General features: G+C 39.7%; 1 protein-coding gene across 2 annotated transcripts; it reads right to left on the bottom strand.

Annotated features, from left to right (window-relative positions):
• Window positions 1–319: 319 nt before the first annotated feature.
• On the bottom strand, window positions 320–14,804 carry LOC106907423 (protein Wnt-5a). Of its 2 annotated transcripts, none has more exons than XM_088007323.1 (5): window positions 14,342–14,804; window positions 10,972–11,120; window positions 8,979–9,226; window positions 3,738–4,030; window positions 320–2,210 (listed from the first exon to the last, which is right to left on the bottom strand). In XM_088007323.1, exons 1-5 carry the CDS (start codon window positions 14,420–14,422, stop codon window positions 1,752–1,754), a joined length of 1,230 nt encoding a protein of 409 aa, XP_087863449.1. In that variant the 5' UTR covers window positions 14,423–14,804; the 3' UTR covers window positions 320–1,751. The 2 variants fall into 2 exon arrangements, with proteins under 2 accessions (XP_087863449.1, XP_014828595.1); XM_014973109.2 differs by lacking the exon at window positions 14,342–14,804 and adding an exon at window positions 13,349–14,219.
• Window positions 14,805–15,067: the final 263 nt, after the last annotated feature.

Genomic DNA, 15,067 nt, shown 5'->3' with positions numbered 1-15,067 from the left:
AGAGGTGCAAAGTTGCTGGAGAGATTTCCCCAAAAACATGTACCCAGAGCTCCAGAAAAAAGGAGGCTCTACAAAGTACTAGTTCAGATGAGCTGAATGCAATGTTTGCCACCCTTTTCTATGTAAAAAGGTTTTAATGCCATACATAAAATTTGTGACAAAAGTGTAATAATGTTGTGACTTTTGTGTTTGAATGTCACAGAAAATTCAACCCAAGTTAAAGGCTGATCAATGTAATAGAAGGAAGAAAACGCTCCAAGCTGAAAACCGAAAAGGCAGAGACAACTTAAAGAAATAATGGGATTAAATACATCTCTGCTTGTTTTACATTTCATATTTATTGAAAGAAGAGCATTGAGCCAATTTGTAAAAAGTAACAAAATAGCAACTATAACACATTAAGTTCAACAAACCTCAAATTCATTAAAAGAAGCTTATAAATACACATTGTTGGGTTGTTGGAATACGCCTAAAAAAAAAAAAAAAAAACTCCTTACAGGGACCATAGCATGGTGGAAATCTGTGGTAAAGTAAAAATCTGAACATCTGTGGAAAAAAATAATAATGGTGTAGCTGTAAAGCCAAATGTGAGCGAAAGGTTTTGTTTCTGAACAATAAGGTGCATTTCCCTTTACAAAAACAGTGAAGCGCCATGTGTCAGTGAGAAACAACAATTTGGAAAAGTGACCTTAAAACTAACCTTAATCATCTGTTTATAGAAACAATACTTTTCTTTAAGCTTAAAGGAAGATTGGGTTAAAAAAAATAAATACAGTTTATTGATTGGCTGGATAGACTATGCTATACTATTTACAGAGAGCGCTTAATATTTCACCATTGTTCACCATGACATTGCCCATATATATATGAACCATGATAAGTACTGTAAAATAGTGTTAAATGGATAATCTGAATTAATATGGAAAAAAGGAGACTATGATATGACTATATGGATAACAGTTGAAGAGACACATACAGACAGGTTAAAGTCTGTGCATCAAAGTGCATAATGAAAAAAGGGCCAGCACCTGGGGAACGTTAAGGCTTCTGGGACAACTTAATAAAAGGCCCAGTGTCCCCACAAAAAAAGATTAAAAAATAGCCATTTCACTGTAGCCCTCCGTCATTAATGCAAGGATTCACAAAAGGCAAACATCTCAATTGTTCCTCCTCATGTGTAAAGAAGCGACAGGTAAAGGATTGCGATTTCTGGCTTGGAACTGGCCCTGTGAAGATTCGCACTCGGCACACAAACACCTTAACCCACCAGTTCATGACCAATTCATCAGAATGTCTAAGCCAATTATGAGACAACATCAAACACCACTTTTGTTAGAAAGTGGAAGGCACAAGCTTAGCTTTGCAGACAGCATCCATTAGTGTGAGCCACTTGCAAAGACGAATTATGTTTCCTAGTGAAAAAACAAAACTGCTCTGGGGAAGAGGGGATGAAGAGGTTGAGAGTTTTAGAGAACTCAGACAAAAAAAAAAAAAAAAAGTAGCCAATATTGACTGGGCCAGAATAAAAACATAGCAATCTGGAAATAAATATTTAACAATACTCTTGGTTTCTAAAAAGGAAAAGTTTTTTGTTTTGTTTTTAAGAGGGTCTTCTTTTTTTTTTTGCAAAGGACATAATTGTTTAACTCTATAAATATAATTTATATAGTTTCTTTCTTCCATCCTGTGTTCCACAGCTCATGAATTCACACAGATGTACAACCATCATCCGCAAGGCAACGGGTCTTTCATCACTTGCAGACGAATTGGTCTACAATTTTGGTGCAGACCTTGCACTTCACATAGCAGCACCAGTGGAACTTGCAGTTGCATCGCTCCACAAGGGTTGCCTTGAATTGGTCGTAACCTCGGCCGCAGCACATCAGCTCGCATCCATCCATGCCCTCTGACGTCTTGTTGCAAAGGCGCCCCACCGTGCCTATGGAGCCGGTGCTTTGGTTCTTTAAGCAGTAGTCTGGACTCTGGTCGATGTGCACCAGATCGTTGCTTGTCGGAGCGTTGAAATTGCTGTGCATTGGCACCAGTTTGCCACGCGAGTTAAGCTTCATGACTGCTGCGCTGTCGTACTTCTCCTTCAGAGCGTCGCCCACCTTACGGAAGTCAGCCAGCTGCAACCAGCAGGTCTTTAAGCTGCAGGATCCAGACACACCATGGCACTTGCACGACACATCGGCAAGGTTTGACACCGCCTTAGAGAAGAATAAAAAAGATAATAATAATGAAAAAGTGGGTACAAGTGGTCATTCCCATTTGAAAAACCCTGCAGAAAACAAGTTCAGAGTGTATTGGTGCATACCGCGCTTGAGAATGTTCCGTCTTGTTGCAACCAATAAATTTAGTATTTTTTAAATATTTTTTAGAACCTTTTTGTGAAATGGAAGTAAAAAAAAGATTATGTAATTTCTAACAAAATTATGACATGCGTAAGCTCTCTTTACTTTGATACTCAAATAAAATCGATTGCAACCAACAACCTTCAAAATTTAGCTAATTAGTATAAATCCGAACAAATACGCTGTACTGTGATAATCTAAATGATTTCTTAAGGAAAATGAGAGCACACACTAGACAAGGATGAAGTTGTGTAGAATTTTAAACTCTTTTTATTTCAACTTTACCTAAGCAGGTAAATATCATTGAGACATGGAGTTTCCTATTTCAAGGCCGACTCATTTTAACCCTCTAGCTCAACGCTCAGGAAGAGCAAGGCAGATGGCATGACTGGACAACTGACAGGGTGATGGGGTGTCCCCTCAGCTCGTCAGTTCCCGCAACCACGAGAAAAACAAAAACCTTATTAAAGCGCACACAGGGTCAGTGTGACCCCGCCGGGACCGCACACAGGGGTTCTAGGACTGTGGGAGTTATATAGACATTGGTACGGTTGGTTATAAAATAATATCCTAAGCTATGAATATCATAATGTACTATCCAAAAATTGAATATGGCACAACTGCAAACCACCCCAAGGACAGGCATGAGGACAGGTAAGCTGCTCAGAGATCAGAGTTTCCCTCCCAGCAAAACAATGTGGTTCCACAAAGCGCTCCACAGATGGCGAATATGAATGCTTTCCAGTCCTTTTTTCTTTTTTAGTGCGTGTGTGTTTGAAAGGGGTAGAAGGGGTATGGAGAAAAACCCCCACAACCTTTATCCTCTAGGTCTCATGTCTATTGCTTTTGATACTAGTAATGGTTTTTTCATTTATCACATTAGGACCAACAATTGTAATTTGACATAAAAAGCAAAACATTTAAGAAGTATGAATACTTTTGTAAGGCACTGTACATCCCCAAAGGGTTGCACTGTATCTTGTCTCTCCAGCAATCAAAGATGCTGCTGTTGTCATCAGGGATCACTTTTCTTCTGAGGGCATCATTATTTTGTCTAAGTCTCCAAAGGTGCACAACACAAAATGTGCACTCATTTGTTTAACTTGAAAGGGAACAGTTTGGCCAAAGAGATCAAGCACGATGCTTTCTTTGAGGTTGATTCAAGATGTTTGGAAAGGAAAAACCCCAGAGCCGTTTCCAACGACTCCCTCTCCCCATACACATCAAAGCTACGTGGGGAGTGAACAGACAGAGCTGTTAAACAGATGATCATACAGAATCTGTTTTACGGACCTGGATTGTCTCACTTCTAAAAGTCTGCTTTACTCTTTGAGAACTTTTACACTTGTTTCTTATCGGATAATGTAAAAGGTGATGCCTTACCCTCCTTCCTGCCTCATTATTGTGAAGGTTCATCTGCAATCTTGCGCTGTCGTACGAGCCTTTCGGATAGCTCTTCTCCCTCTCGCGTGCATCCACAAACTCCCTGGAGAACCTGTAGCCGTAGTTGAGGTTGTCCCCACATCCGCCCCACAGCCAGTCTCTCTGAAGATCTTTGGGACGAGCGGCCCGACTGCAGCCGCAGCTGTTGAGCTCGCCCTCTCTGCAGGCACGGCTCACTGTGTTCACCACCCCTGCTGCGCTGATGGCATAGGTGAACGCCGTTTCCCGACTGCCTGTAGATACAAAAACATAAGCATCATATCACATTTGACATACTGAGGCTGAAAGAGGAACATCTAAATGCTACTCTGTAGGTTGAATAATATTGCCTTGTAAATATTTATACTGAACTTCTCCATGCTTCGTCACAACCCAAGAACATGATGTATAGAAGTGATATCTCAACACAAAGTAGCACATCATTGATTTTTTTATTTTTTTTTTCCAATTAAGAACATAAAAGGTTTGGTGTGTATGCACAGTCTGTTCCCTTTTACTCCGACACTAAAAATACTCCAGCATAACCAACTGCCTCAGAAGTTTCCTGTTTTGTAAATAGAGCCTCCTTGTGTGCACATTAGCAAGCAAATGGGCAAACAAAGCAGGTTTGGTGGTAAAACATGGTTACAAGCATTGCACATTGTATGGAGACCTGTTTGATCGTCCAGAAATGGAAAGAGTACCGCACAACTGCAAACCTGGCCATCCACTTGAACTGAATGGCCAGAGCAGAAAAACATTTAGAGAATGCGCAAAGAGGTCCATGGTAGCATGAGGGAAGCTACAAAGACCCACAGCACAGGTAGAGGCATCTATGAACACAAAAACTATTAGGTGTGGATGCCATACCAAATAAGATGGCAAGAAGAAAGCCATGTTGCAATAATGTCATTAGAAGTCCAATTTGCAAGATGCCACAAACCATAAAGAGGACACAGAAGGTGCTTTAGTCAGTAGAGACTTGTTGCTGTATATGCAGTGGAAGCTGGTTCTACACGACATTAAGTAATTTCCCTTTCACTTCACAACTATGTGTTACTTTGTTTTGTTTGATCTAAAATATCCCAAGAAAATGATTTAAGATTATGGTTGAAATGTTACAAAAATACTGAAAAGTTCAAGCGGTGTGAATACTATGCAAGGCCCCGTCTCCACTTTTGGAGTTTAAGCATTGATGTCTATTCAATATTAAAGGCATCTCATTCTGATTTAAGAGTGTGTGTGGTGTTGTGAGATGTGATGTCATCTGACAGCATTCACCATACACTTAAGATTACAAAGCACTCCAGCCAAGTAACGCAGGCTCGTCATCCGACAGCATGTTGAACAGTGTAATCTGCTTTGCTGTTATTGGGATGCAGCCAGAGAGAACACAGCGCCCTCAAGTGACAGAGATCCCTCTTCACAAGCCACTCGCGTTTGAGCAAAATTAAAAGTGACAGCGACTCTTTTGCTTTGTCTTTCATGAGTGAGTGATCCTGGAGCCACCGTTCATTAACTTCCATGTTTTCTCCCCTCAACATTTCCTCTATGCAGACAAGAGGGAGATACAGAAATGTACATGGACTGTATACATCGTCACTCCAACAAAGCCACAGACAAGTACAGAAAACTAAGATAAGATAGCAGCTCAAAATGAACCAGGTGAAAAAGGAAAAACTATAAAGCTGCTTGGTAGAATGAGAAGACAAGAACTGCTGCACAATAAAAATGCACGGTTCATATACTTACTGGGCCAAATCTATAGGGATTGAGCGGTAATGACAACAACAGATGGGAGGAAAAGGGAGATGGGTCAAGAAAAAAAAAAAAAAAAAGATAGAGCAAGAAAAATACACAAATATTATAAATGATAGAAAACAACCACACTGAAGAACTCCTTTGTCAAGTCTCAAAGAACGCTTTGAGGCAGATAAGATCAGAGTTCCTGGGGGATTAATTAGTTGTGAACAACTTTTAATCCACCATGAGGATATTGACCTAATAGTGGAACTGTGGACAGATGAACTCTAATCTTCCGAGCTGCTCATGCACCATAACCCCGAGCAAGCAAAGTCGCCAAAAAGAGGAAATCTGAACACAGTCTCACTCTGCTGCTCAGTTTTAAAGCTTTCACACAGACAACTGTAAAGAGGAGGACGTGTGTATCCAGCCCAAAGTGGACCAAGACAATGCTGTGGAGGACAGGAGCTGAAAGACTGGCAGCGTGTAAAGTTTTCATTTAGGACTCACTTGTGGAATAAAGGTCAGAAGTGTTCCACTAATTTAATGCAAATGAAATAAATTCTGGTTTTAGATGTTAAAACAAAATCACAATAGAAGATTAACCCTCAACATTGTATTTGGAGAGGCTAATTCAACAGTGGATCAGTTGGTTAAGGTGTTGAGATGAGCTATTTTTCAAAGACTGAAATCAAACATGCATTTATATAGGAAGACTTTTCCCAGTTTTGTGCTGGTAAATGTAGAAGATGCTGCATCTTTAAAAAAAAATGCCACGGGGCTCTTTATCAGGAAGTGAATCACTGGAAGTCAAAACTGGAAATCAGAAAAGAAAGTGCCGATTTTCATTTAGAACAAGCACATGCTAGCAGCAGGCAAGACGGAGAAATGTTTTCAAACTCATACCCCGTCATCATGGAAACCACACAAAGAAGTTGATATGATGCAGCTTTTAAAGTTGAAGGCTATCGATCTGGCAGAAGAGATCAATAGCCGCTGCACGTAAGTTCGACGTGAATAAATCCATGATTTGGCGTTGGACACGCAGGCATGCGTCCTGAATAGCAGATTTATTAAGGACACAGCCCTTTGCTGCGTCCTTGTGGAAAACCGAGAGTGGCGGAGATACCGCTGTAATACCGCCTGCTGTAATTTTCATTTCACATTTCCATCACTACTATTTTTTTTTTATTAATTTAATCTGACCTACTGCTTTTGGTTTACAGTCTAAGTTGTGTGCTTTTCTAAACGAATGCATCAAATTTTATATTGGGGCAGAAATTAACAACTTGGAGATGGACAAAAAGCGTTTTGTGGTTGGGTGGCAAAATCAGTTTTTTCTTTACTTGTCTAATTTGTATAAAACATTCAGGCTGTTAAAAAAATGCACAAGATAAATTATATAAATTCTCCCACCACAAGCAATGACTGGAATCAAAACCAATACCGAATGAAATCCAAAAGCATTTTGCGACTAAAGCTGTCAAGACTGCTGCAAGTCTGCGGAGATCACAACACTGATAGTTTTATGTTAATTACACTTAGAGAGCATTTAAGTACTGATGGGGAAACTAAACCAAATGCAGTTAATCCACAAATGGGTTTAAGTTCAGCAAAAGAAAGCAAAACTAAGTTAGCAAAAACCATTTGATTCCACTCCTCATACATCTATAAGCACACACAGACACTGTAATCTCTGACAAGTTGATGTATTGGAGCATACACTCACTGCACTCCTATTATGTTTAAATACAGGCAGAAAGCAATCATTCAGACTGTGTGTATGTATATGTGTGTGTATTAGACCATCTCCCATTCATCAGGGGGAAAGCAGATTCTCTGCCTCCCTCCTGCTCCATGTCAGGGGCTGCTTTTGTGGGCCAAAGCCACATGTGATTTATCCAGCAACCTCACCCACCAACTATTCCCTTCACTCAGCTGCTGAGAATCATCAACCCCATGCATTTCACACACACACAGGCATATATGTATTAAAAAGGAGGTCAGTTCATGAATAATGGAAAAAAAAAAGAAAAAACGGGAAAGAAATCTTACTTCACACTTCTTAACTAGTAGTACTCATACTCTTTAAAAACCTCAAAACATGTTCAACAGACCAACACAATAGGGTGTTAAATTATAACACCCTATTAATAAAATAATAATAATAATAAAATTATCCATGGTTTTCTGCTTTTTTTTTTTAATTACTGAAATCTTCGAAGTGTGGCCTACTTTTGTGCTCAGACATTTTTTTACTCAAATGTCCCTTCGTTAAATGTAATGTAACCAAACGCCATCAAAAGTTGCCTATTTCGCTGAGCATATAGTCCACCTGTTTATAATGTAATCTCAATATAGTTACAGTTGCTCTGCCATGTCCTCTAAAGACATTTGTGTCTTTAGAGGACATCAGTGAGCATGTCCCCTAAACAAAGACACAAACAAGAGGGGACAAGGGTAAAGTTCTAGAAAAATTCTGGAGAGTGAGTTTATCAAAATGTCCAAAGGTTGTAACATTTCTGTCTGCACTTTAACTCCGGAGGAGGTGCAAAGAGACATAGTTCTCAGGAATGAGAATCAGTTGACGAGGCAAATATTAGTTGTAATCTCCAAAAATCTGACCTTTGCTGTGGGTGTAAGAAAGGTATGTTTAAAAGTAGGCACCACAAGGTTATGTTAACAGTCTGGTGCACACCATGTCAGAGACACTATAAATATATAGAAAAATGTGCTCGGGTCAGATGACTTAAATTTGTAACATTTTTTTTTTTTGCTTGAATGTAAAACAATGTGTGCGTGTTAGAAAACCAACTCTCGTACCTCCATGTTGGCAGCAGTATCATGCTGAAGGGATAAAAACCAAAGCCAGATATTCCCTTTCTATTGGTACATCATATCAAAGAATATTCATGTGTCAGAATGTTAGGCAAAGTTCAGACTTTAATCCAATCGAGACTGTGGCAGAACTTTAAAATTACTCACGGGTCTCAACACAATCTGCAGAGGTTGAGCTGCTTATTAAAGTTAGTAAATAGGTACCCCCCAATATTTAGGGCTTTAGTTGTAGCTCAAAGTTTTTCTATAAAGTATTCAAGGGAGCTGGGGGGGAAAAAAAAAAAAAAAAAAAAAAAAAAGAACACCACACTTCCGATTTCTATCAGTAAAATGTTATAAAATTCAATTACCTTTACGCTTCATAATTATTATACTGTTTCTTTTAGTCCACCACATAAAAATACAAGAAAATGCATAGAAGTTTGTGGATGTGGCGTGACAAAATACCAAAAAGTTCAAAGTGTATGAATGTTTTTTTGTTTTTTTTTTGCAAGGCACCATGAGCTCATATGTACATCACTCTGGTGAGTAGCTACAGCTGGAACTAAATCTGTCCAGTTTGTCTTCATGCATGCATTTCCTGTGTTTTCCTTTTTGTTTAACAGTCAAAGAATTTCTTACCTATTTGCATGACGCGTCCGAAAACAGAGGCGTTGTCCACCGTGCTGCAGTTCCAGCGCCGGTGCCTGAACTGGTACTGGCATTCTCGAATCCCCATTTTGGCACCTTCGCCAATAAACTGCATGTGGTCCTGGTAAAGCTGGCACAGTTTCTTTTGGCCCTGAGACAGACCCACCAGCTGGCTGCACAGAGGCTGGGCCCCGATGATGTAGGCCTCTGGGATCAGTAAAGGGTTCATGGCCAAAGACCTGGGGGTGGTGGGACACACAGTGCAGTGTTTTCACTCAAGTGCCACTGAAACAGATGTATGGCGGTTTCACAGGCCAAGGCCGTGATCAGCAGTTGATTTCACTTGATTGGCTTTGAGAAAGGTATGTAAATCATTGCAATGAGAGGCATTTAGTCAGTGCCACAAGTAAAATCTCTTCATGCGAGCTCAAGCACTACGCTCTGAAAACATTTAGAGGGTAATGAGAGCAAAAACTATTCAGAGTGTAATTGGAAACAACATCGCGATAAATGCTCTGATGTATTCGTCTTGAATCTAACAAAATTATAAGCCTATCCCCAATCATGCATCAAGAGAATGTTGCTTCAGTTTTAGTTTTAAAGTCTTAGTTTTAAAGCTTTTACTTAACAGGAAAGAAAAAAAAAAAAAGCAGATTACTGACATCAAAAGTACTTAAACTAAATAATTCTCAAACCCTCGTTGTGTGAGCCTTCAGGGTTTGCACAATTTTTGGGTGCCAAATATGGAACTTCATTTAAATTAAGTGCTGTATTCAGAAAATAAAAAAAAAGAAGCAGATGTTGACTGTACCCAAGAAGATGGCAAGAACCAATGTAAAGCAGCAGAAAGAGGAACACCAGTGTGAGCATCTGGTTCCAGGCCACAGGACAATTAGAGCCGCCCATCTCTGAGACCCCAGAGAGACACAATTAGCCCCCAGTGTAACCTGATCAACTGAGGAAACTCACCAGCGAGGGAACACGGGAATGAATACACTGATACATACACACTAAGGCACATAGCAGGGGGAAGAAAAGAAAAAAAAAAATCATTGCAGCTTCTCAGCACTCAAACACACATGCAGATTGATGCTCTGTCAACATCCACCCTTAAATCATTCACACCTGTGAGTTCTCTCTAAAAGGAAACAGAAAGACACACAGACTTTTTTTTTTTGCCTCCTTGTCAACTCTGTAAAAAAAATCCCTGGTAATGAAAGAGTCTTCAGGAAGGTTTGTAATCGGACTCAGTATTTGAACTTTAATGTCGCTGCTCGCCGAGTCGGGTCCATTAGTTTAGTTTCTTTTTTTTTTTTTTTTTTTGTACCAATTAATTCCATAATGGGCTCCCATTGTGCAAACCATTTGCTTTGATCTGGCTATTTCTCTTTTTCCACATTAAAAAAAGTCTTATTTAATAAATTACATTTCAGATTTCAATGTTATAGTGGTAATAAACTGAAATGTTCTCAAAAGTGTTTAGATGAAAACTTTTATTTTCTCAATAAAATTTCTTATGTCGGTGTTAAACAGCACAGCAGTGTGTGAAAAGATCCTTGTGGAGATTTATCTCAACTGGAACAAATGTGCACATGCATATTCCTATTTATATTATACATTTGAGGACTAAATTCTAAACCACAGCATTTAATGCGACTGAAATATTCATTTTTTCTGGTTTGGCAAAATGTTTAAAAATTGCAGGGAAATTGTATTTCTGGGAAGCTATGTGCAACAGTCAGCATGTTGTACAATGTAGCTGAGCAAGTTTGGGGAATAAAAACACACACAGACCTCGGGCTGCCTTTCAAACCAAGCAAAGAAAAACATCTAATTTTTAAATAGAAATTTCCCCCATCGTGTTTTTATTTTTTCTTTTAAGCTTTTTAAACAAGTCTGAGATTCAAATAAAAATTGATCGAATGGACAACGCTGACAAAGTAAGACAAAGTGAAATCTCGTATAAGCAGAAATGTCTACATACCACCATGAGTTGGCCTCCACGACCACCTGCATGAGGAGAGTGAGGAGTGTGAGGGCAAAGACACAGTGCCTGGAGTCCAGCAAGCTGCCACAGGGCCAGCAAACTGGCCGACAAACCCAACCTAGCCTCATGTTCATACTGCCAGAGATCTGCAAAAGAAAAGAAAGTGAATTTGTTTGGTTGTTTTTGCTTGTTCTGCTCATTTTGCATGTTTCAGAATAATAAAAAAAAACGTGCATGTCAAGTAACAATTTTAGCTAAATTTGCTTATGTGCAGCACAGATGCGAAAGTGATGAGAGCCAGGGGGTCATCAGCGCTTGCACTGCAGAGCCAGAAAAGTCAGCGAGTGTGAATCAGAGAAGACTGACAGGCATGCAGTCAGAGATGAAACAATGGTCATGAAACCCCAGACACATTCCGGAGAGCAGCCAGGAAAGGCCTAAAGTTAGATTTTATAGAGATGCATTTTAGTGTACAAATTGTTCAGATGAGATTTCTAAAACCAACATGCTCAGACTAAAAACAAAATAAATTAAAAAAGAGTTTCTATGTATAACCGTCATCAAATCTATCAGTTTCTATGACTGTATTATGAGGGAAGTTTTTCATGTTGATTTTGAGAAGTGAGAACAATTTTTTTTTAATCATAGTTTTAATTTCAAGAAATGTATTTGAACTTTTAAAATTTCTATATTAAAAATATATAATAGCTCCTAGACAGTTTCAGTAGGAAGTACAGCTAATCTAAAGAATATTAAGGTCGTCATTCTGCGAAAAGTTTAACTCAATTTCAATTCTCGGTCATTGAATTTCTGGCAAACAGGAGCCCCTTGGCCAAGATAACTCACATTTAAAGGGGAGTGGGAGGTCCGGGGTGGGGGGAGAGAAACGAGCTCTATTGTTGAACGAGTGCGTGGTATTGGTGCAGTTTGACGCAGGCAGAAAATGAGTCTAAATAATTGCCCCTTATTTTGCAAACCAAGCAGCCGTGCCAGTCTTGAGGCTCTGTGTGAATTTTGGGATTGAGTTGTGATTTGCCACACGTTCCTTTTATTTTTCAGGGTTGATTCAGGGAGAGACAAGACAATCGAAAACTCAAAAAAAAAAAAAGCCAACTTCCTCCGGCACGCATGTAAAATGACTCACGCATCAGCGTGTGCTTGGACGTTTTGCGTGCAGCCCGGTAATAATAATAATAATAATAATAATTTGTGAGCTTGTTCTTTGTGCTTTTTCAACGTCATTTAAAAAGCAGTGATTGTTCAGAAACAAGAGGCCTTGCGTAGATTTTAAAGTAGTAGGTAGAGTTTTTCATGCCCTAGACGAAGCCGGTCTGAAAATAAATTAAGTAGATATCCCTTATAATTATCTTCATTTAAAACTTTACAATTACGAACGAAAAACGTAACGTTTGAGAAAGTAAAAAAGTAATAATATTTTATTTGAACATTAATATACATTTCATTGCAGTTAGCTAAAATTATTAGTATTATGCCCCGCCGTCATAAGGTGTGTAAATCCATGCGCCCAGTGACCCCTGGAAGCGATTTGACCCGAGCAAAGGTTTCCTAGGACCTGGCCAGATGACTAATGACTGCGCTGCGAATTTTTGTCGGAGCAAGAGGTATCCAACTGAAGAAATTTCCGCATGAGAACAAAAAATACTGTCATGTAGAAGAATCCCCATAATCAGTTGCTTTCTTGAGAAAACGGGGGCAATTTATCACTGCTGAAGAAATTGAGGGCCCAAATTCTGTCGATATTTTAGGAAACTTGGAAAGTTAATTTAAGCTACTTTTCCTCCTCCTCTCCATCACAACATTTAATTCTAAGTTCTTACAATAAGAACTTGCATCTCATCATGGAGTTTTTACGGAAAACGAAAGGTAGCCATGAAAAGGAAAAAAAAACATTCAGTAAAGTTTCACAAATGTACTGTTTAGGGTTAATATTTAAAGCACACATTTCAACACACACAGATTAAAGAACAAGTTTCTCCTCCTTGATGCTTCTTAAAAACCAGGAGAGGGAGCCAGGTGCAAGGATTTGATTTTGGAAAAAGCACGAAGTGACATTTCAGGCTTAGAAAACTTTTGAAGACATCATTCACGTACAGTTGTCACAAATGAGTTGTGGGTGACATTTGCTCAATTTCGTTTTTATTATTATTATCATTATTATTGTTATTATTTTACACTCCGGTAGCAGTCCCAGCAAGTTGGAGTGCGTTTTTTTTCAAAGCATGTTTCACACACACACACACACGACATCTGTCAAGAACTTACATCCACATTCTCATTCAGGAACCAAACAGGACGATTAAAACAAACACTGACTCGTGTATAAATTGAGTCAAGCGGGACTAGATATACTCACCAGGGAGAATAGCGCTTTAGAAGTAGTAATCCACTATCTGCAGACGATATCGATGAAATAATCCCAGATCTGACCAGGTGGATTTCAGGTTACTGGAGGCAAACTTCGCTTTTTATATCCGGATCTCTTGGAAAAGTGCTTGATGAGGCCGAGAGTTCTTCTGTTTTCGAGTTTTTAGTGTGCAGGATCGCCCCACAAGTGTATCAAAAGCGTTCCGTGCGCTTATAGCAGCTTAAAAGTCTGGTGAAAACAGTTCAATGCACGAAAAAAAAAATGCATGCATCTATATATATATATAAAAAAAACAGTGAAAGGAAAGGAAATTACTTCCTTTTACAGTGCGTAAATTATGCGGCAGAAATTACTAAATAAAAGCCAAAGTGCTACTGGTAGATTGTCCTACTTTGTCGATTCACGTCTGGAGTGAAGCCACTCACTAATTAAACCTCATCTACATCAGAAACAAACAAAACAAAAAAACAAAAAAAACATTCGGAAAAAAAAACATTTCATGCACATGGGATCCAGCCGCTTCAGCCGCTCAAGTCATAGCGCTCTTTACCTGCAGAAAGATCCACACGGTGATCCTCGCCACACACGACTTGTCAATTTACCTTCCATTCCGCAGTGCTCTTATAATTCCCTCAGCCTGAGTCAAAAGTTTGCACACGAGAAAAAATAAGTCCACCGCTGAACAAGTTGCTGGGGTAAAAAGGAAAAGGACAGAAAAAAAAAAATAATAAAAGGTCGAATCCAGGCTGTATGCTCCAAAGAAAGAGAGACAACTTTCCCCTATCTTCCAAACGGTGCGGCTTGGCGAGCGAGCGCGCGCGGTGCCAAGAGGACAGAGCGTGTGAAACAGCGGCGTCTTTAGCTGGCTCCGTGTGCTTTGTGCTCCCACGCTCTATGTGTGCGTCTGGTTACGTTCAAGTGCAGAAAACTAGCCCTCCCTCTCTCCCCTGCTCTCTCTCCCCCTTTTCGCTTCTCTCTCACCTGCTCCAGTTGCCTCCTCTCCCGTACTTGCACGGATGCGCTGCTCGACAAGAAAAGAAAGAGAAATTCTTCAAAGCGCATGCGCTTCACATCTATACCTATCGCTTTCTTCCAACGACTAGCTTTTTAAGAAGCAAAGAATTTCAGCAAAGGTAAAGTTGCGCAGGGAGGGTGGGCAGAGAGAGAAAGAGGGGGAACAGAAAGGAGGGCGGAAAAGGCTGTAACAAAACAAGCGTCTCTATTACCTAAAATAAACTTATAAAGCACCCGCGGCTATTAGCCCATCCATACCAGGGCAGAGTCGGAGATTTTCACCGGCTGTGTATCAGGTTACCGCTCCAACACAATCAAGACAAGTAGATCCACACCGTGCGCTGCTTACACAAGCCAATCTCATCACCTGGAGGCCTGAGTGCTTTACGGCCCTTGCGGTAGGCCTAATTATTATTTTTATGGCACTCTATCTGAAAACAGGCTGCCGAAATCTAGACGCTTCCAGGTCGATATTTTTCAATCAGGCCGACGCCGACAGTTGGGGCAAAGTGGGTAATAGTTCCACACAGGAAGTCTACGAATCGGTGCTCGCTGAAGGCACCTCTGATGTAAATTCCGCCCGAAAAGGATTCCATATGGAAAGAGAAAAAAAAAATTAGATACAACAACCTCCATTTATTGTCCATTTATTTCTTAGTATTTAATCTCCATTTATTGAAAATTGTCATGTCT

This window comes from Poecilia mexicana, unplaced genomic scaffold, assembly GCF_051168715.1.
Source record: "Poecilia mexicana isolate PSO_F unplaced genomic scaffold, ASM5116871v1 scaffold_7, whole genome shotgun sequence".
Classification (NCBI taxonomy): domain Eukaryota; kingdom Metazoa; phylum Chordata; class Actinopteri; order Cyprinodontiformes; family Poeciliidae; genus Poecilia; species Poecilia mexicana.
Note: the sequence above shows the minus strand (reverse complement) of the source record. Positions and strands in the feature narration are given on the sequence as shown.

Coding starts and splice junctions, on each gene's coding strand:
- LOC106907423 (XM_088007323.1), bottom strand. CDS start 14,422: ATGCGCTTTGAAGAATTTCTCTTTCTTTTCTTGTCGAGCAGCGCATCC. Junction 11,121..14,341: donor AGAGGAGGCAACTGGAGCAG/GTGAGAGAGAAG, acceptor TTTCTTTTGCAG/ATCTCTGGCAGTATGAACAT. Junction 4,031..8,978: donor CGGACGCGTCATGCAAATAG/GTAAGAAATTCT, acceptor TTGTATCTACAG/GCAGTCGGGAAACGGCGTTC.